The sequence below is a fragment of the Vanacampus margaritifer genome, chromosome 7, assembly GCF_051991255.1.
Source record: "Vanacampus margaritifer isolate UIUO_Vmar chromosome 7, RoL_Vmar_1.0, whole genome shotgun sequence".
Classification (NCBI taxonomy): domain Eukaryota; kingdom Metazoa; phylum Chordata; class Actinopteri; order Syngnathiformes; family Syngnathidae; genus Vanacampus; species Vanacampus margaritifer.
In genome coordinates, this window is record NC_135438.1 from 22,702,916 (window position 1) to 22,725,368 (window position 22,453).

A 22,453-nucleotide genomic window follows, 5' to 3' on the forward strand; every position below is an offset into this window, starting at 1 on the left:
CTTATTTCAGTAGTCCGAAGCACGCACTCTGTACGGCACACACAACCTTAACACCACCAGTAGCTGTTAGCAGTGACAGCAAATTGGGTTCTCTGGCCCATTTGTGGTTCCAATTTGGCATCGCTTTTGCTCACATCATATGCTCACTCATGTCCTTGAAAGTGCATTTTTGGTTAGATTATGGGCTTGCACTGATACCTACAGTAGTCGAATGAAATATCAGCCTTTTCCATCATTTTTTGGAACCTAGTGACTCTTGAAGGGAAGAAAATATGTTGCAGAAAAAGGGTATGTGTTGCGCAATATGATAGGAAACAACAACAAAAGTATCATCAAAAACCCTCGAGAAGGAGGACACCAAATGAAATATAGAAAATTTAAAGAAAAACTCTGTAATGTGCAAAATGTGGGAGGTGGGGAGACAGGCAGACAGATGAGTAGAATGCAATAATGTGATAACGCTGCTCAGGAGTGAAAGTATTTCTACACCCTCACGCTTTTAGTCCCATTTCTACTTTTTACAGAAGATTTCATCATATTACCGAAGGCCATTTTGGCTCTTTGTGGATAATAGGCTGCTGTGGAATTATTGGAGATGCTGGCTTGGAGTTAATGGTCATTCTTCTGCCATATGTCTCACTCTCTCGCTGTCTCACTCCCCAGTGATAGAGAGGGAAGGAAAGATTAATGGCATACATAGATGGGCAGAGTCAGGGGCGATGGAGATAGCTGAAAGTGCAGCTTGTCAAGAAAAAAAAACAGCTCATCCTGGAAGACAAAGGGAACTAAAGAGAGGTTGTGCTCAGAATATTTTTTAGGGGGTGGGATAGCTTTTCTTCTAATACAATAACCACAGGTCTACAAGTATTTTCCCCCCCAAGACGTATACCACACAGGATGCTTTAAAAAAAAAAAATACCCTCAGTTAACAAATGTATGCTCATTCAACACCGTAGCCATGAGTCAAAATACAGTATTTGAAGTGTATGTCTTATATTCTGTACAAGTAAATCCTTTTAAAGGAGTGGGACCTATCACAAAAAGAAAAATTATCTAAACTGATCGGCCATTGATTGTATTAATAATAAAGTCAATTATAGGTGCAACACACTCAAATTTGAATGCAAACATCTCTCTCCGTTCTATTCATTTACATGCACATGGTATCAAGAAGTCTACCCCATTGGATTACGGCAAAATGCAGAGAAAAGTGGGGGCAGACAAAGGGGTGGAGAAATCAAGATGGAAGGAGGCACAGAGGACAGATGTGGAAGAACGAGCAGTGATGTGAAGACGCGAGAAGGAGGGAGAGAACAGGAGCGCCTGAAGAAAGACCGGAAGCGAGAAATGGAGAGGCTGAGGAGGAATGTAGCAGGGAGGAGGAGGAGGAGGAGGAAAGCTTATTGCCCTGAGACCGCAGCTAGAGAGAGAAATAGAGAGGGAAAGAGCAAAAGAGTGATAGCCTCACAGCAGCACCTAATGGCTTCTCTGGAGAGAGAGAGAGGGAGAGGGCGGGAAAGGAGAGGAGGGGAGGAGAAGGTGTAATGAGGGGTCTATGACAGAGGCAGAAACACATTTAGAGAGGAAGAGATGGAGGGAGAGAAAAAGAGGTGGAGGCTGCACGGCCAACAAAGAAAGAAGGAAGGGGTAAATAGTGAAGGTGAGGTTATCAAAATGAGGATGATCAGTAAGAATAAAGCGTGATGATCTTCAATGTAAAAAACAAAGTGAAAGATGTATACTGCTGTGATGAGGCTGTGGTGGAGAGCCGTGGGGTTAACAAAAGCAAAAGGGAGAGAGGAACTAAGGAGGAGCAGGGCAGAAAAGCACCCGGACAGACAGATCAGAGGAGAGATATAAGAAAATGGAGGTGCTTCATTCTTTCAAAATGGCGATGAATGATAGACAGATAGGCAAGAAAGGGTGAGAGCGTTGGAGGAGAAAAAAAAACAAAAGGAAAGCTGGGGCACAACGTTTAGTGAGACAGTGAAGGAGGAAATTGAAAAGAAGGGCCATTTCCTGTCCTATCAAGGCAGAGGAAGGGAGGTAAACAGAGATGTGAGGATGGACACTCGCGAGTATTTTTCTACCTCCACTACCAGCCGTGTAATGACACTGATCGCGTAATTCTCTCCGGAAACAACTCAAATACTTGCCGTGTGCTCAGGGCACACACACACACACACACAGCGTTTGATATCTTCTTCCCTTCTGCTTATTGCTACCGCTAGGTGTAAGCTCGCTCCTCGTCACTCTGTATATTTCCCGCAATACACACATATGCATCCCTGCACCAGCAATAAAGCAGGCGATGATATCAAGGTGGCTCTTCACTGAAGAGTGACACGTACAGTACAAAGAGGGTAAAAGAGAAGATGCAGAAAAAGCAGAGCAGTCCACCTGCTACGGCTCTGAGATGGAGCTCAGGCGTACCTTTTGCAGCCGCCATAATTAAATTGCATACAAACACATCAATCTCTCATTGGCTTTCTCCAATACGTCCCCCGCTACCACCACACAGACACACACACACACACAATGAACCGAGCAAAAATACACACACATTTCAGGCACTCTGTCAAACACACACTTAGACTTTCAGTATGTCTTTAAGGTTTCCATGGTGACCGTTTCCAAGGTGATATACTGTAGCACCTGGTCCCTCTTAGGGTGGTACATTCATCTGCCCGCCACAAGCACTTGATGATATCCTCTCCTCACTCTTTTCCTCGTGTTGTGATCAACGTGAAGATGATTTGCTTCAGTCCTCTTATAGTTTACCTTCTGTTACGTCTTATTCCCCTGAATAATCATCTTAAGCATAAGAAGAAAGCATCTCCTCTGCCTATCAGAGAAATTAAATGGTACTTTTGTCAGCATACAACTAATCAACATCAGTTCATCATTTGCTCCAATGATGAGTGTGTCTCCTGACTGTCTATCTGTCTGTGTGCATGCTTTGGTAAAAATGTGTGGCCCACTCAGAAGAACCCATTTTGGTCTTCAAACATTGTATAGAGTGCTAGCCCATTGACCTCCAATGTGTTTACAATACAATATTTTAGGATTATAGGAAATAATGTCAGTTAGTCATTTGTTCCAAGGTAAAACTGTTGCTTCGTAGAACCTTAATTTACTGTACAAAGTCGCATAACATGTAACTATCATACAAGTGTGACAGTAATTTTACACGATTTTACTATGCTAGCCATTTTGAGACCTTACCCTCCCACATAAAAAAAAACAAAAAAACGTAAAATATACGTACCTGGGATTGAATGTCTGAATATCTTATTAGTCATTTGCGTGAGACCCTCCTCATAGCAGGTTAATTTCAGCACACAAACATAGGTTGAAAACTATGCTTTAATTTGTGTCCAAAACCATGCAACAATCAAGTTAAACATGGTATTTCTAATGTTTTAAAATCAGGAGTTTCACATCACTGCTGCATAACACCAGCTTGGTTCACTTATTGTCAAAGGATTTAACCCCATTTACTGTTCTCTAATCTGTGAGTGTGTATAGTTACTTATAAACCGCCCTGTAAATTCAGTGTTTTCCTAGACACGTACACTGTGTGTGCAGTTCAGAAATAGGCCAATTCGGGTTTAGAGCGCAGAGATGTTAGAGATTAAACAGACCACTGTGGGGAGCAAGGCTGCTCTCTAACAGTTTAAATATAACTCTCTTTGGGGAGAAAGTGACGATGTGAGTATGAGGAGGTGGTGTGAGGGACAGTGGGTGGATATGTTCTTCACATGAGGAAGCGGTGGCTTTGGCTGCGTACATACATACTCCTGTCCTTGTTATTATAATGTATGTGTGTGTGTGTGTGTCAAAGTGGTGGCATCTACACATGGAGTTGGAGAGCGATTTGAATATTGTTAGGTCTGCTCAACGTTCACCGAGTAGCAAATGGCTCAATCACATATAGGCACCATTTCTTACCTGGACTTGGGAAACAAACATGTGTTTAATGTGAGCATTGAGTCACTGCGATGAGTGTACAGTGTTCGAAAGATTGAATTGGATGGACTTTCCACAAATTATGAGCAATTTGCAGGTCTTTGTATGTCTTATAAGAACTTTTTTTAGAGTGTTTTGTACTTTCTTGCTTCACTCCAGTGGAAAAGCAGCAATAGTTCCGCTTTTCCACGTTAACCACGGCCAGATGAAATATTTGGACCGTAATTGTCACAGACCACACAGGCAAAGTACATACACACTGTAAACAGTATTTTTTCGAATGCAAATGAAATTATTTTCAGACTTCATTCCTCAAGGCAGCCGCTATTGGATTTGTGATTGGATTATCAAACTTCCACCTCGCGACATGCGTGCTTTGATATTCTAACATGATTACGCTGACATTAACCATTTGATGCTTAATTTAAAAGGCACTACAATTCATTTGATAACATAAATGCTGTAGATAGTATTTTCTGACTAAAGTCAATAAATTTTCAGAATTATTTTAGGCTTGCATGTCAATTTGTGACCCCCTTTGGCTCAAGGGTAGCATGTCACAGGGGATGGATGGAGATATGGACAAAAGTAACTGGATGGTTAAAATGTTTAATTAGGAGATTGCTCCAAGAAAATATGTGATAATAAATAAGTGATTAGTAGTAAATGCTCATCATTAGCTAATGTGTTTCTCGTAGCTAACACATCTTGGGGAACTCGCAAACTTGGTCGCAAAATAACCCAGTGTTTTGAGCTCAAGCTATTGACGTATAAGTATCAATGATCAGATTCAAATCAATTTTCAGATTTAAACACAAGCAAAAGATGTGATTACATGGCTGCTTAACAACAGTAGGTTTACTCTTCTTAGCTTACACAAGCAAATTTCTCTTTCTTTAACAAGACTATTTATCCTTTTAATATAATGTTGATCATGCCTCAATGTTGTCATTTATATTGATAACACGCCTTGTTCGTCATTGACAAATGAACCATCTTCATCCATGGCAGAGTTTTACTGTAACGGTCGCCATCAATTTCCACTTAATTCTGTTTAAAGTAGGATGAAATTAAAATGAAATATATAAGCACTGGTAAACTTGCAAATGAAAAGATGATGGATGATCGGGATTGGTCCTTCCAAATCCAGTCTGCACCGTCCCACAATGCGGACAGCGCTTATTTGGAGTGACTTGTAAATACTGTACAGTGCTGATGTGTTGTAATTCATTGAATGCAAAAAAAAAAAAAAGTGATGAACCATCAAAATGTTTTTGTTTACTTCATGTGACCTAATGCATTTGAGATATGCTATCCATGATAAAATGTCAATAAACTTTCTTGTCACAGACCAAACCAAATGGCAAATAACTATTTTATTGACATAAAATTCTTCAATCAAATTTCCCATTGCAGTAATTTGACCTCATCCCCCACGGGGAAAAAAAAGACCACAAGTAAAAACACTTTTGGCTGATTTCATCCGCTGACAGGTCAGACTTGTTGCCCTTATCTGCAACTGGAATTGACGTTACAGGGGGTTTTCAACAGTTCCTGAAAGTTTGGGGTTAATATCTTTTTCCTAAGGTATTACTTGCTTCAAACCTTTGAAAGAGGGATTTCCCAAAATGTTGAAATTGCTCGAACTCTGGGGTACTTCAGGAAAATTTGGGTTGAATTAGAATATACGAATATCTCAATTTGCATTTTTTGACCCATGACGACCATTTAGCCAGAGCTAACGGTCAGATTTACAATTAGATGATTGATGATAGACGCAACTGCTTTCCGCCTTATGCCGCAGATACGTATAGTTTGCATTTTACAGTAATCATGGGCGTGTCATGGGCGGATCCAATCATGGTTACGCAGCGCGAGAACGAGCACAACATACAGTATATCCATACGTTTGTCCATCCGAAGTCCATTCCTACCAATAATACATAAACAGAGGTTATTTTTTTCTATGAAAATGTTGTGCTTAACCTGAGTTGTTTATGAGTGCTAACTTAAAGTTCCACTGTAACAAAATAAATATGAAAAACTTTGACTTAAATAAAATGAAATCGACTAAAATACTAGTAGTCATTTTTATGTGAGACATTTTAATAAAATGAACTACCTTCTTCACCACACATACACGCGCGCACACACAGTATCCCAGCTTGCTTCACATGTAATGTAATTGACTGTGCTCTGTATGCCTCATAACCCAATAAAATTGACAGCCCCCTCCACACACAAACACACTATGTGCCTTGAACAAACACACACACATCCTCAAACAAGCAACCAGTAATGCATCTTGTTTTCACCACATCCTCTCTTCCTTTCCTGCAACAAACTGGCAACTTGACTTGTGTACATGGCAGCCTCAATAAGCACTGACCCATTTCTGTTGAACAGCGCAGAAGTGCCAGGATGTAGTCAGAGGTGAAGACTTAGTTGAGATAACTCGAACGAATATGACGATATTCACACTTGTGACTTAGGATGCAGTTGCACCTTCAGAGACAAACACATCAAAGGAATCCCAAGCAAAATGTTTACATCGAACAGAGGAGGTGTGTGATCGTGAATGTCTGCCAAGTGTTGTGAAGGGTGAGCAGGCACGGGAACCGTAGCTTCTGATCCAAGAGCCATCTGGTCCTTGCCGCAGCAACTGTTGCATTCTTCGTCCCGAGGCCACCATTTACTCCTCCTTGATCTTCTCCTTGCTCAAAAGCAGCTCTGCTCGTCTCAGCCCTTCTCAAATGTCGCCTTCTTGCCATCACTTGGAAGCTTTACAGTATAGTACGTGTAGCATATGCATACCATATAAACTCACAACTTTGCGGACGCTGAGGGGCCCTGTGTTTTCCAAAAGATTGAAGAGGAGTGGAGAGAGAGTTTTTAATGGTGGTGCATTTGGAGAGATGTGGAAAAAAATGGCTAGTGTGTGGGGGAGACGGCAGAATCGTAGATCAGAGCAGTCATGATTGAGCCATCTGCTAAGAGACCAATGACACACGCATGCACACACACACAGCTGTTAACAGGTCACCACTGCCACCTGTTGGTCATCTCTTGACACTACTGCTGTTCCCTCCACCTTCGTTGTGTGAACGTGGTGAACCGAGGGAAGATAGCAGCAGTAGATGAGATGAGACTCGCATCTGAAAGCATCAATCAGTCTGGTGTGGCTGCCTGCACCATCTGGAAACGACACTTCTGTTTTTTCCACCAGGTCTTTGCCATATAATACGCCGGCATACCGTTTATGAGGCTAAAGACTCATCCTGCATCTGATCTCTTCCTTTCACCAGCAGTTACATGTGCTTTGTGGTTGTGTCATGCGAGGGGCTGCGCTGATGCATTTTGATGTGAACAGATCTCCCTTTGCTCTCGGACCCCTACTGCTTCCTCTTCCTACTGTAGTGCATCTAAACAATATCCACTTCCAGTTCAGCTGGCAAGCTTTAAGAAATTCATACAGTAAATGCTCCTCCTATGAGCCAAGCTATTTCGTCCTATTGCAGATTAGCATATGGCTAAGTGGCGAAGGAAATGCTCTTTATATGCTAATGAGAAGGTAATATATGCAGTAAGGAGGACCAACCATGGCTCTGTTGTGAAGGCTCAGGATGATGTGGCTAAAGATACCTGAACTCTCTTTGTATTTTAGGTATCAGCCATATCTCTGTTTTGAAGATACAAAAATGAACATGAACAAATAGGCTACTGTATATGTATAGGGATGCACCGATACTACTTTGTTCAGCATTTCGAGTACTCGAAGATCCTGACACTTGATCGTTCATTTACATCAAGGTCGGGGAACCCTGGTCCTCGAGAGCCACTGACCTGCCTATTTTCCACGTCTCCCTCCACCAACACACCTGATTGGAGGAACAGGATCATTATTAGGCTTCTACAGAGCTTGCTGATGATCTGATCATGTGAGTCAGCTGTGTTGGAGGAGGCAGACATGGAAAAGAGGCAGTACAGTAACTCTCAGGGTTCTCACCCCAGCATTACATCTTACAATTGTAATAGAAAACTTGTTTCATTTTAATGAAATATCTTGAACATGACATAGGTGTTACTCAAATGGAAACTTAACATGCACAGTAGAGTAAATTTGAATCTATTTAGAGTGGAACCAAATAGACTCAGTCTTAGAGTAATATTTACACTTGGAAGAGAGTAAAATAAAGTGTAAAGAAAAGTCACTCAATGGTGAAGGAAGGAACCGATCTACTCCCTGAGCCACGCAGCTCCTGCTTTGTGTTAGTTCATCACTCATGTCTGTATTTGGTATCAGTAGCGGTAACTACTCAAGAGTTGTGTATCAGTAACTGCTTAGAAGGTGATTTTTCAACTCTGTAGAGTGTTGCGCTTTATAAACCAAGAAAAGATGTTGAAATTGACAGTGTGGGAGTCATTTTAACACTTGCTTGCTTTGATGTGTTCCCCAAAACATTCAATACGAAATGCTAGTTCCATCCATCCTCCATTGTGAATACTGAACAGAAAGAAATAAAGACATTGACTTTCATTTAAAAAGTGTACCTTAATGCAGCTCACACAGTCGTTATGTGTCTGCGCGTGTAAACTTGAATGGCAGCTGCAGTGAACAACAAGCCAGCGTTAATTACACGGATGAAAAGTAATGTACGATTTGACCATTTGAAGATGCAAGGAGTTACCTTCAGCACAGCTTCATCTGCACAACATGCGAACAACTGCAAATGGGCGGGGGAAAATGTGTTTCCGTCTGCAAAATCAGTTTGGGATCATAACAGTTAATGAAAGTTGCTATGAGCACTGTACATGATTAAATCCAAAACACAAACACAATATTATCAACGATGAGTGATCATTGAAGGAACTTGATTCACCATCCAATGCATGCAGAGCAGGCGACGGTGCTCACCAAATTGCCATGGCACTGCACTTCGCCCCCGTGACTGCTTGGCTCTCAAAATGGAACTGACGATTGCCACTGTCTGTCTGTCTGTCCAGGAGCAAGGTGTAGTTGGAATGTCCCGACCACCTGGCGCCATCCCACCTCCGCACCCTGCCGGTGGCGTGGCCTCAGGGGTGGGCCCCAACCAGGGGTCAGGGCCACCTCCAGGCTATGTGGGCAACCAGCAGCAGGCAGCCATGATGAAACAGATGATGGCGATGGAGCAGGAGAAGCGTGTGCAGATGCACATGATGGAGCAGCAGAAGCAGCAGCAGCTCTTCAGAGAGCAGAGACAGCAGCAGCAGCAGCAGCAGCAGCTACTGGCCGAACAGGTGAGCCTTTCATCAAGGCCCAGGATCATTGCATGTTATCATTATTTTGTTCGTACGTTGTGTCATTTTGTTCACGAATGAGAGCAGATCATCCCCTGATGTTCCCTACTGTTTTCTGGTTGCGTGTCTAATTACCCTCTTCAACCACTTCCTTTTCATCTCGCCAGCATGTGTGCACGCTTGTGTTCATGTTATTCGCTACACGCCACCTGCTGTGATAATGTGCTGTTTTCTTTTTTACTTCTCTCTCTGTGAGTGAATCAAGTGTTAAACAGTCTTGGACTCTGAAGTCGCCACCCATCATGTTGGTTTTCAATTGGATCTGCAAAAACATACACAGATGTACTTAAATTGCATTCTGGATGGAACACCCCGCTGAGGTTTAGCGTCTCTTGTGAATTACAGTCGCTCTCGCAGCCCATACAAATGGAAGGGGCTGCAACTGATCAATCAGACAAAATGTATCTGGAGCAAACATCTAAAGATGATTACACTGCAGTCCAAGTGCCAAATTCTGATTTAATGCCTATATTCCATTTTTGGGGGACTCTCTATTTACACATGAAACAACCCACATGCACAGAAAAAAGGGCACATACTGTAAGTAACTCCCCAAGAGTCAAAACTTTAATGAGATTTCATAACATCCTTACTACAGCACAATTACTAATTTGTCCTTTGAATGGTTATATTTGTATTGTGTTATATTTCATTTGTGTATATGTCTGTGCTTTGTGTTTGCGTAGCTCCAACAGCAGCATCTCCCAAGACAGATGGGCCAAGGCCAGAGGAATCCCTTCCCTCAAGTCAGTCAGTATCAAGGTGAATTACAAACATCAAGCATCAAACACGTCGTTCACATGCATTTAACTACACACATAATGACAGCCAATGCAAAAAAAAGGTTGTAATTAGACAGAGATGGTCAACAAAAACACCTATTTAATTTATACTCAATGATTAGTAGGGGTGGGAATCTTTGGCTACATTCTACACTGCAGCCAAATGTGACCCAGATCTGATTTTTTTGCCCAAATGCGACCTGTATCTGACTTTTTTTTATAGCAGTCTGAACGACTCAATTCCGATTTTTCCATATGCAAACTTGGTCATTTTCAAATGTGGTCCTAGATCGTATACGTATCTGAATTTTTGCAATGCGACCGCAGTCTGAACGGCCAGGTCGCATATATCCGACCTCCACGTCATCAAAAGTCCAATATGCGCTCCGTGCGGGCGGGGGCATTCAGGTTGATTTATACTTCCGGTAGGTCCGCACGGCTCAGGAGACTTGAATCGTCAAAGTTGTATCTAATAACAATTGTGACTTTATATTTGACTTTAATTTAGTCCCACTTGAAACATGAAGTATAAAGATGACATTTGTGGTGGTGATAGTAATTTAGCCACGCAGACGGCTTACACGGTTTTTCCTGGCTCAAATTGAGGCAGAGGTGGTACCACCCTGACAATGATGAGTGACTACCGACACCAGGCATCGGTGCCAATACCAGTCTTATTTTAAGGTATCGGTATTCACGGCGGTGACGATACCCTTATCAGCCGTCCTCCTGCGGCCGTTTTACGATCAGGGACAAGAAATTAGAAATTATATGAATACAAAGTTTCCATTAACTTCATGCAATTTTAAGGAAAAATAATCAGTCGGGATATATAGGTCTTGCTTTAAAATCATCTGTCATTTATGGGTGGGGAATTTTTTTTACTAGTAGTATCGGTATTTGGTATCAGTAGCGGTGACTACTCAAGAGTTGCGTATTGGTCAGGAAAAGAGTGGTATCGATTCAAACATCCCAAATCCTGACCATGCGCCATGACGTGCATGTATTCTGTAAATTCAACTGACTCGCTTTCATTTTTTACATATAATAATTCCATGTTTCAGTAATAAGAATAATAGTTCCAATAAGAATATGACTATTATCTTATATGTTAAAGCATTCATTCGTAATCAGTCACTCTAGAGGTGGCAAGCAAATAAGGTAAGCCGCCTCTGAATTTTGTACACAGGAAAAATCCTGACTTATTACGCACGGCAATGACGTGACGTCATCGTTAAAGAGAAAAAAAAGGAGAGGTCTCTGTGAGATGGGGCACTCGAACAGGCTCACCTCATTTTCACAAAATATTATTATACCTCCTCCTGCATCACCCCTCTGTAGATATGAGACAACGGACTTATAATAGTGCTTGGCCCTGACACACAGGACCATACGTATTTACTTCCGCAAACACAGTGTTGTGAGTGACGTTGTTTCTTCTTTTGCGCATGCGAGTCACTTTGGGAGCGCATTACGTCCACACAGCAGACAGACTGAGGTCGCAATTAATAGGTAATGTAATGTGAACGCTTACTCAAAAAAAGAACGTATATATGCCAAAGAATCGGAATTGAGCATAAAACCTGGAGTGTGGATGTATCCTTTGATTGTCTCACAATTTAATTTCAATTTTTGGGTCTGCGGTTAGATTCAGAATCAATTTTAGATTCCGAACAATATTTGATAAAAAAAAAAAAATTGAATTGACAATGATTTTTGCTTCAATTTATAGATGTGCAAAGAATCGTCATGATCTACTCCAGTCTGACTCGCTAATGCTAAATAGCGTGCTACTCGCGGCACTTTTGTCACTCAAAAGAACAGCTATTCATACAAAACGCTCCAGGAATGTAAACAGAGAAGCATCTTAACATTACTCACCGGCATATGTTCTTCCTACGCTGCAAAATGACAACCTTTATTCGAATAACTTGATTGTGACTTTTTCTTCTACTCTCTAATGTGGCTACAACTTAACAGTGAATCAGAATGCGCGGAACCACACTGCTTCTAAGTGGCCAAATCGTGTACAACCTGAACAGCGCTTCCAATAAAAGCACACACAAACAAGGGCAAGACAGTATAAAATAATTTTTAAAAATCGACTTTGAGACATTTAAAATCGATTCTTAATCGTACTAAATGAGAATTGTGATCCTTATGAGAATCGATTTTTTGGTTAGTGAAAACCATACAATATACAGTATGCTTCACTTTTCTTACTATCACAGTGAATCCAAAACTCATCCCCTCAATCTGTTTCTGTCAAATATACCCTTCGGCATTCAGATTAGATTCTTTAGCCTCCCTTTTTGCATACGTGCGTGTGTGTCTTTTAAAAAAAAAAAATTTTTCCTGCTCTGCCTGTTACCAAGGCAACTTGTCTGTCCTGGATCCCCCAGAGTTCTGGTGGAGTCAGAGAGATGGATGAGAGGCGTGAAGTGGGAGAGAGGAGGGAGGGGGGCGGTGGGATGGCAACACGAAGAATAGGTAGATGATCTGGTACATGGAGAGGCTGGGATGAACGACAGAAAGTGACAAGAGTGTGGGTGTGAGGATGATGGGGAGATGAAGACTGTTCGGTGAGGGAGGTGGAAATTCAAGTTGAAAGGCTTTTGTAACCATCAGAGGATATATAACTGAAAGTCCGAACGATATCAAGGAAGACAAGAGGTCCTCTGTTGTTTTCCTGCCTTTTATCTACAAAAATGAGTAAAAACAGTTAGTCCCATCTAGACTCAAATTTCAGTCATATTCACTTTTGTATGTCTACAATTATTAGTACCGTAAGTCAACTCACTGCACAAATCGTGAGAGTGTGGAGTGTGATCCTCTTTGTTCTCGCACTGTTACTGTTGCACGCCAAGCTGTGAGGTGAGGGATTAGTGGAATGATGTCAGAAGTGGGTTTATTACAGGATTTAGAGCAATTTCCACGCTAGACAGTTTTGCCACGACTGAGCATCGTTTTGAAAGGAAAGTGTCACTAACTCCAACACATTCAAGCATTGTAGGATTTGGAGTGTTTTTAAGAGGAATTATGTTCATCTGGAATAACATAATTTTGATCATCTGAGTCTGTAAACCTCAAACTTTACAAGAGTATTATTCTATAGAGAAAGTATTTATTTCTGAAATATCTGCCTCTATATGTTTAGTGTTTTGAACAAATTTAAATCTCAGCTGATATTCACTCATCATTTGTAGCATTTTTTTTTTAAAAAAAAAAGTCAATTTTATATATATAGTTCAGATCACAAAAGAGACTCAAAGGGCTTCACACCCCCACAGTTGACAAATATTAACAAAATTCACCTGATGGGTAGTGCATTCAATCGCCCAAATAGAAAATGCCCTAGAACCTACTTTTTGGCTCTCGGGATCACCAAAAGACCAGCGTGTTGTAATGAAGCTTTCAGGACGGAACATACCCTAGCAATAAATCAAGGGTGCCCAAATCCGGTTCCTAGGGCTACCACCCTGCAGGTTTTAGATGTTTCCCTACTCCAACACACCTGATTTAAATGATCACGATTGTTATCCAGCTTCTGGAGAGCTTGCTAATAAGATGATCATTTGAGTCTGGTGTCTTGGAGGAGGGAAACATCTAAAACATGTTTAATAGTGGCCCTCGAGGACCAAATTTATACACCCCTGCACTAAATCAATGGGATAAGAAAGCGCTAAGCTGTGTAGTATTTTGTAATTAGCAAAACCTTGTGGACCAGGAGCCAATGCAAGTTGGCTATTAGCATAGTATTATTGAACTTTCTCACCCTTGTCAGGAGTCTCGCTGCATCTTTTTGAACTAACTGCAGACTCTAAATACTAGACATAGGAAGACCGGAGAGCAATACGCTACAATCCTCAAGGTGAGACGTAACAACCGCATGAATTACGCATGAATTATCACTAGTATATAGAATGGGACGGATAGTAGCAATATTGTTGAGGTGGAAAAAAAGCAATTACAGTGATATTTTAATGTGCATTTGAAAAGAGAGAGTTGAGTATAACATTGAGATTTATTGCTGAGTTACTTTGGGTAAGAGTGGTGTCCTTAAACAGGTGCCGATGACGAGCGGAGCCAACAATCAGCATCTCTGTTTTTTCGAGGTTAAGGAACAAAAAACTGAAAGACGTCCATTGTTTAATATCAGTGAGGTATGCCTCCAGATTAGAGCAATTGTGAGGCTTTGTAATTTCTAAATGCATATATATATCATTGGCATAACAATGGAAACTAGTGTTATGTTTACATATATCACCAAATGGACACAATAGAAGACCAATAACTGATCCCTGTGGGACTCCACATGTAACATTAAAAACCCAGAATTCGCATTGCCATGGATTGCACAATGTGTCCTATCTGAGAGGTAAAAACTAAACCACAAAATGCTCTGCCTGAAATACCAAGACCTGTTTCGAGGCGTCCTATTAGTATGATTTGGTCAACGGTGTCAACGACAGCGCTAAAATGGAGTAATGATAATATTGACGAGGTGTCGGAGTCCACAACTGGGAGAATATCATGAGTCACTTTAGCAATGGCCTTCAAAGTGTTTATATCTTGTAGATTACGTTGTGTGGTTGCCAAATATTGATGACTTTTCAATTATTTACAGGTCCTCCTCAAGATCTGGCGTCCAGGAGCCAAGCTGTCCAGAGCATTCGGGCTGTCCGTCTTCTCCAACAGCAGCAGCAGAACCAGCAGCAGATGGTCCAGATAAACTCTGTCCAGGGCCAGGGGAGCTCTGTAGGACCCCAAGCTGACATAGGCCTACCCTACAGCGCCCAAGGTTCGAACCAGGGTTCCCTCTATGGGCTCAACCCTTCCATGAGCCAAATGATCCACCAGCAACAGCACCAGAGCCAAAGTGTCCAAGCCTCCCTTGGTCTTCCGCAGCAGCACAACCCAGTTGGAGGGCAAAACCGGCAGGCGGGCGCAGGTGCTGGGGTTGGAGGTATGCCTGGGGGGCCTGTAGCGGGTGGCGCCGGGGGCTACGGAGGACAAGGGATGTTAATGAACCCTATGGCCCAGCAATCCCTCAAAGGCCCAACTAATGCCAAAGCCCAAGCACAAAGATTGCAAAGTATGCTGGGAGCGGGAGGCGGTGGCGGGCCGATGGCCGGAGGAGGCTGGCCGCAGCAACAAGGACAGAGTCTGCAAGGCATGGGGGCAGGCGTAGTAAGGACTACAGGAGCAGCAGGAGACAGGTTGGGATTCAGCTCCGTCCCGGGCTATGGGATGCAGCCAGGTCAGCCCCCACGCGTGGCCAAGCAACACTTTCAGGGGCCGGGCCAGGGGATGGACCCCAGGGTGGGCAACCCGGCAGCGGGTATGGGTGGCACGATGGCCGCTCACATGGGCGGGCAGCCCAGGACCAACCCTTCTCGGCCCATGGTCATGAGCCAGGGATTAAACCAGGGGGTGATGGGTCCAGGGGTTACTGGAATGGGGGGGTTCGGTCCAGGCCCTGGGGGGCCGGGCTTAGGGGCTGGGGGCGGGGCTGGACCTTACGGACCCGGGGGAGTTGGGGTTGGTAGTCAGACGCAGGGCTACCAAAGGACAGCGAATCAAGACATGTCATCCTATGGATATGGGGGCGGGCCCTCCGGTGGAGGAGCCTTCGGATTGGGGGATGGATCAGGAGCAGAGCTGGACTCAAGCGACGGTTGGATGGAGGAGTTTTTCCCCAGCCAATAGTCTCAAGGAAAACTGGAGATGAGTTTTTACTGGATGAACTCAACACTTAAAGACACAATGTTAACTGGCGTCCGTGTCGATTCTCAGTCATCCAGGCCATGCGAAACCGCACAAGTGGAACTGTGGCCACTTGGCTCTTCTTGCTTGTCAGACATTTATTTTCCAAAAGGATTCTTCAGTTATAAGTCTCAGGTGCAGAACTATATTTTTATAGGGCTGGGTTTAAAATATCGATATATCAATATAGAACTGGTATTCCTTTTCATAGCCCAATATTGATTCATAAAACCATGAATCGATATTTTTAATACGGCTTTTCCCCCCCATGTGAATGTGCCTTCTCGCGTCCTGGGAAATTTAGAAAACCCCTAAAATATGCCTGAGGCGAGCACGTACTCTGTTCAAAACCTCGTGTGAGCGTTGTTCAAATTTGCCCCTCTGTTATTCAGAGTACCCCAAAAGGAGACAACATTAATAATGATCTGTGTTTTAATGCAAGCGGATCGCATTGCGGGTCTCCCTCTAAAAAAAATACAAACATGCAAACACACACAGTTTAGACTGATGCAGGTTCTGGTTGGATGAACCTTTCACTATAGAAGAGCTTTTCTTTTTGCGGTAGTTTTAAATGGTTTACCTTAACTAAAATTCTGCACAAAGGTAAAATCCTGATGGGTTCCTGCGCATTGTGCTGCTCTAAATAGTAAATAAATCCTTGCCGTAGATACATGCTATCTGCTGCACATACACAAGACTACGGACTTCTTCTACTTCTATTTGATGGCTGTCAAATACTTTTAGCGCCCCCTTCTTTAGGGTTAGACACCTATGGCTATGAAGAAAGCCGCTGGCGGTAATGCATAACTTCTTCTTTCTTTAGCAGGTGCTTTTGGTGCATTACCGATACATTATTAAACGGAGGGCATACATGCGGCAGTAATTCAACTGTACATTAACTGAAAGAAAAAGTGAAAGACTGCACACAAATGCCCTCCGAAAGAAGAATTGGACATAAAAACACAACATATGAATGCATTATTATGTGCTATGGCTGGGTCTCTTAGGACACAGGTAAATTTGTTTTTATTCATTTATTAACCACTGGAACCTTCGCATTAAAACTGCCACAGGAATGTGAGTGTTTTTGCCACTTTATTTACATAGTACTGTGGTTGTGATTGATTCCAATTATTATTTGTTTTGATCAAGTCAAGTTCGATAAAACATACATGATTAATGTAACTGCATTGGATTAAATTCTAAATGTAAATATTCTTATTTTTACTAATGCACCAAGTAAGAGAAAGAAGTTTCTACTATTTGCAGCATTTGTACTTCTGAAAATGTCTTCCCTATAAAAGTAAAATTGGTACTGCATGAAATACTTAACTGAATCGAAAATCCATCGAATCAGGCCCTTCTGAGCGAATCGAATCAATACCCCGCCCTAATATTTCTCTCTCTGGTGGGTGTGACCCTTGGAGGTTGTCTCATACACACGATCGTGGTCTGGTGTTCAATGGCTCGTCGCTGTGTGAGACAAACTTTGGGTGAAAAATGCCATGACAAGGGATGGTGCAAACCTCATTCTCTGTTTGGAGAGGAGCTTTCTGGTTTGACATACAGCACGTGGCTTTCTTCAAGATGTTCACTTTGTTCTTCTCAAGGACATGTCCCTTCACCTTGAACTGCAGACCGGCTTAAGTTATGCCATATGTTTGTGTAGCGTTTGCTTGGTTTCTCCAAATCAAATATGGGAACTCTGCACCTAAGATTTAGAAGTGAAGAAGCCTTTTGAATTGAAGGTTAAAACACCTTCAACAACCAAGAGGAATCCAAATGCTTCGATTCAATTTGTGCAGAATGTGGACGGCATGTTTGTTAAGCGAGTTCACGAATTATTGTGTCCCGCGTGTGTATGAGCACTGAGAAATCATTTTGTCTTGTGCATATTAATGAAAACCCATATAGAGATTAACAAATGTGTTTTTGCAAGTTCCCTTTTTCTCCCTCAACGGGGGAAAAAAAGATATTTTCCGGTGTTTTAAAGCAAGCCCCATTTCCACAAGGTTTTGAGCCACAGTTCATCGGTCTTGATTAAACACAGCAGACAGATGAAGAGGAAGAAAAAGTTGCCCTCAAGACAGTAGTTTATTTGTGTTTGTGCCACCCAGCTCAGTGATTCACATCTCTCGACTGTGCGAGGAGCTGAGAGGGAGTCCAAAGTACTCTCAATTCTCCCATTTCCTGTCTTCAAAATGTGCCCCCTTACACACTCCAACACACACAAATAATTCTCCCTCCATCTCACGCTCACTCTCTCCATTTGATCTATTTCTTTCATCCCTTCCCCCATCTTTGCAACCTTTTCTCCAGAGAATCATTCCTCACTCTCAACACTCCTTTCGCTGTTGAAATTGTCAACAAATGACGTTCATCTCTTTCGCCGCGCAATTGAGTTTTTTGTTTTTTCATAGATCGGAGGGGGGGGGGGGTCCGGGGATGATAAGCGTCCACGTACAGTAGAAGAACACTCCAAGAACGAAGGAGAGAACAGGCAGCTAAAGCAAGCACATTGAGTTGTGTAAATTGCAGACACACCAACAGAGGAGTAAATGTGGGAGGTAGCGGACATGAAGTGCTCTGCCTGTGTGGCACAAAGCACATCACATTCGTCAGGCTGACTGAAGGCCAAATGATCACTGGGCACTGAATGTATCCAAGCACCACAAGTGACTTCTTTTATTAAGACATACTCTCGTTATAAGCCCCCTCTTGTTGTTTTCGTAGTTGCTGTGTTTTGGCTTATCAGAATGACGTGTCTTTGTCGATTAAAAAAAAAGAAGAAGTTTAAATTAGCCTTATTTTATTTCTGTTGTGTTTTGGAAATGTACAGGAGAGGATTAGGGCCAATGAAGAGAAAAAAAGGGTTGGCAGGATTCTTTATTCTCAGAATTCAGACTTTAAATTGAGAATTCAGACTTTAATCTTAGAATTCTGACTTTATCACTTTAATCTCAGAATTCTGATTTTAAAATTTGAATTTTCACTATTCTGAATTTAATCTCAGAATTCTCTATCACTTTAATCTCAGAATTCTCTATCACTTTAATCTCAGAATTCTGACTTTAATCTTAGAATTCTGACTTTAATATCAAAGTAAAAATTCAGATTTATCTCAGAATTCTGTCTTTAAAGTAAAAATTCTGACTTTTAGCTCAGAATTCTGGCTTTAAAGTGAGAATTCTCACTTTTTTCTGGCTTTAATCTCAGAATTCTCACTTTAAAGTGAGAATTATGACTTTAATCTCATAATTCTCACTTCTATGGGGGAATTCTGACTTTATTCTGACTTAAATCTCAGAATTCTGACTTTGTGACGTAGAGCTATGAATTGTTGGGGGGAAGTCAGAAAGTCAGAATTCTGAGAATAAAGTAAGAATTCTGATTTTTAAGTCTTTAAAGTCAGAATTCTGAGATTAAAGTCAGAATGCTCACTTTAAAATCTGAATTCTGAAAATATTCAATTTTTGCTCTTCACTGGCCCTAATCCTCTTCCGTCTAAATGTTTGTCCTCCCGTTGCAGCACAGATTTAGCTTCCATTACATCACATCCGCTTGCTACCTCGTGGTTTTTCTTCAGTACCGCGGCAATCAAACAAATGTTCTCGCTCCCACTAAAACCTGATGGCGCGTTGTACTGTAAACCTACTGTGAAGTAATACAACTTGGCCCCCTCTCTGGCGCTTTACTAGGAAATTAAACCACTGCTAAGCCTTTGGGATTTATTGAATAGACTCTGTGATTGCTCGTTCTGCCAAACCGAAAAGACCGTCAGACAGTTTACGCGCTTAACAGGTTATCACGTTTCCATTTTTGTAAGGGTTTGAAAATCGGGAACCTTCCAAAGTGTCAATACTTTTCGGGGCAACACCTCCTTCCATCATTGTATCATTTGTTTGAGGGTGTCTGTGCGATACTGTTGTCAGCTCATCAGTGTGAACGTTTGGGGGATGCCGTTGTAGTTAACGAACCAAAAAAGCCTTCTTCCCTGTAAAGCAACTCCATCAATGCATTTGTTTTTATGCTTGTTGGTTTTCTATAATCCGACCCTTTAAATGCAAGTGTAAGCAACATCAACCAAGAGGAGCTGGTGACTTTTTTCTTTCTTTTTTTTTTTTAGCATCTGTAAGGTTCTGTTTTATTTTCGTCATGTCTGGGGAGTTGAAGTCCTCCATTTCTCTGTATGGGGTTTGACAACTGTTTTGTTTTGTAGCAGTTTTATGAGGACATTAAAACGAAGCCTTTATTTGAGCCTAGCTGGTGAAAAGTAGTCAAACTCCAGTGTTGGTGTCCAAAACTTTTCTGAGAACTCCAAGTAGGCGCCGATGAAAAATGAGCAAACACTGTCCGAGCAGTGAAAGTAGTTTGGCGTTTCTGAGGTGGTGAAACGCTTCTGCGTCACTGTTACAGTTAGTCTTGTCTTCTTTCAAGTGATATCATTTCATCTCTTAAGGAAGACAAACTTCCTACAGATATCATTGTGTTCTGGGACCAAGTCTGTAGACAACATTTTAACAAAACAAAAACAAAAAAAAAAACTAATGTTAATGTTTATCGTTTTATGTTATTCGTTTAGTTTTTTTACTGGTGCTGACATACAGTATGTGATTATGAGAAAAAAATATATATATATATAAAAGATAATGGCTATTTGTAAATATGTTTTTACAAGTTTAAATACATCAGATAATACAGTCTCTACTCTGTAAAGAATTGCTGTTTGTTGAGAAAAATAGAGAAGTATTTTTATTTAGAATGTTTTTCTTTCATGTTTAACCCATCTGAGCTATGCCATTGCACTTCAGACAATGTCTTACTACTAATTTCTATTGTTCACCTCCTTTTTTGTTTATCTAGTTTGAGAGTTGACTGTTCTTAAGCAGTGCTTATTTCTTTTTATTCTGTACAGAACTCTGAAACTGTAACAAAAGAGAATTGCGAAACTTTTTTTTCAAACATAAACAATAAAGAGAATGTTCTCGCTGATCATAATCAGTGGTTTGTTGTGTATTTCTTCATCTGTGTCTTTGCGGTTTGCAGAACAATGTTTATCGAAACATCTGACTAATTAGTCAAGTCACTACTGCTTGAGACTCTTATAAAAGATGTGAGTCCTTTGAACAGAAACAATTGTACACTCAGCAAAAATATAAACACACAACACTTGTTTTTGCTCCCTTTTTTTTTATGAACTCAAAGATCTAAAACTTCTTCCACACACAATACTGTATCTGAAAAGGCCTGTTATTGTGTGCACTGTAAAAAAAAAAAAAAAGTTTTTATGGGGGAAAAACGGCAGTTGTGGCTACCTGGGAAATTCTGAAAATAAGTCAAGCAGGATTACTTCTGTCGATCGCAGTGAATACACACAGTCCTTGTATCAATCCGTGTATATTTGTGAGGCTTCGCATTATCAAGCATTCACTGAAAGTACTGAAGCACACGACAAAAGGTGGGCACTTCCATCAATCATCAATTCCAGTCAATAACGATGCCCACCTCTGGAAAATAATAATAAAAATAAATGTATTACAAATGTAAACAACTTTACTTCATTGTTTTGTATTGAATTTTTTTTGTCACGATTTTACAGAAATTCACGGTTAATTCTACAGACATTTTCACAGTGAAGTCTAAAGCACACCTGTGCACTAATCATGGTGTCTAATCAGCATCTTGATATGGCACATCGGTAAGGTGGGATGGATTATCTCAACAAAGGAGAAGTGCTTACTATCACAGATTTAGGCTGGTTTGTCAACAATATTTGAGAGATATGGCGATATTGTGTATGTGGAAGAAGTTTTAGATCTTTGATTTCATCTCATAAAAAACAGGAGCAAAAACAGAAGTGTTGCATTTATATTTTTGCTAAGTGTATGTTTTTATTGGACACACAAGCCTACAATATTCTCCAATTCTTACTTTTTGCATCAAAAATATGTAAATATCACACAAAGATAGCCCATGACAACATTTTTTGAAGGTGATTTTGGTTTTATTTATTACGGGGAGGAAATGATTGCCCCCTAAACCTAAAAAACTGGTTGGGCCACCCTCAGCAGCAGCAACCTAAATCAAGTATTTTCTATAACTACACTCTAAAAACTGTTGGGTCAAAAATAACCCAACTATGGGTCCAAAAAAAAAATCCTCGACTTGGGTAAATTTGTAGCCAAGAAATGGGTCTTTTGGTGTAAAACAACTCTTAAATATTGGTCAGATCCTTTACTTGGGTCAAAAAATTGGGTCATTTTGTATAAAACAACCCAGAAAGTTGGGGTCAAATTGACCTATAAAGTGGATCGGTCCATTTTTGATCCATAATTGGGTTACTTTTGACCCAAGTGTTTTTAGAGTGTGGCAATGTGTCTTTCAAATCTCAATGGAGATATTTTGGTCAATTCTTCCTTGCATAATTCCTTGAATTCAGCAACTATGGAAGATGATGAACGGCCATTATAAGTTTGATTGGATTCAAGTCTGGAGGTTACGCCAAAGCATTCGTTTTGTGTCTTTTTTAAAGGGGAAGTTTTTGTGACTTAATGACAACAATGAGCCTTTAATTTCAAATTGTTTTTATTTTCATT

At 41.2% G+C, this 22,453-nt stretch overlaps 1 protein-coding gene across 1 annotated transcript in view; it reads left to right on the plus strand.

The window, feature by feature from the left end:
• The window catches only part of maml3 (mastermind-like transcriptional coactivator 3), a 136,381-nt gene extending 115,526 nt beyond the window's left edge, over window positions 1-20,855 (plus strand). The window contains exons 4-6 of the mRNA XM_077571285.1: window positions 8,974-9,249; window positions 9,996-10,071; window positions 14,719-20,855. Coding sequence (XP_077427411.1) covers window positions 8,974-9,249; window positions 9,996-10,071; window positions 14,719-15,800 — 1,434 coding nt within the window. The 3' untranslated portion in view covers window positions 15,801-20,855. The remainder of the gene's footprint in view (window positions 1-8,973; window positions 9,250-9,995; window positions 10,072-14,718) is intronic.
• Window positions 20,856-22,453: the final 1,598 nt, after the last annotated feature.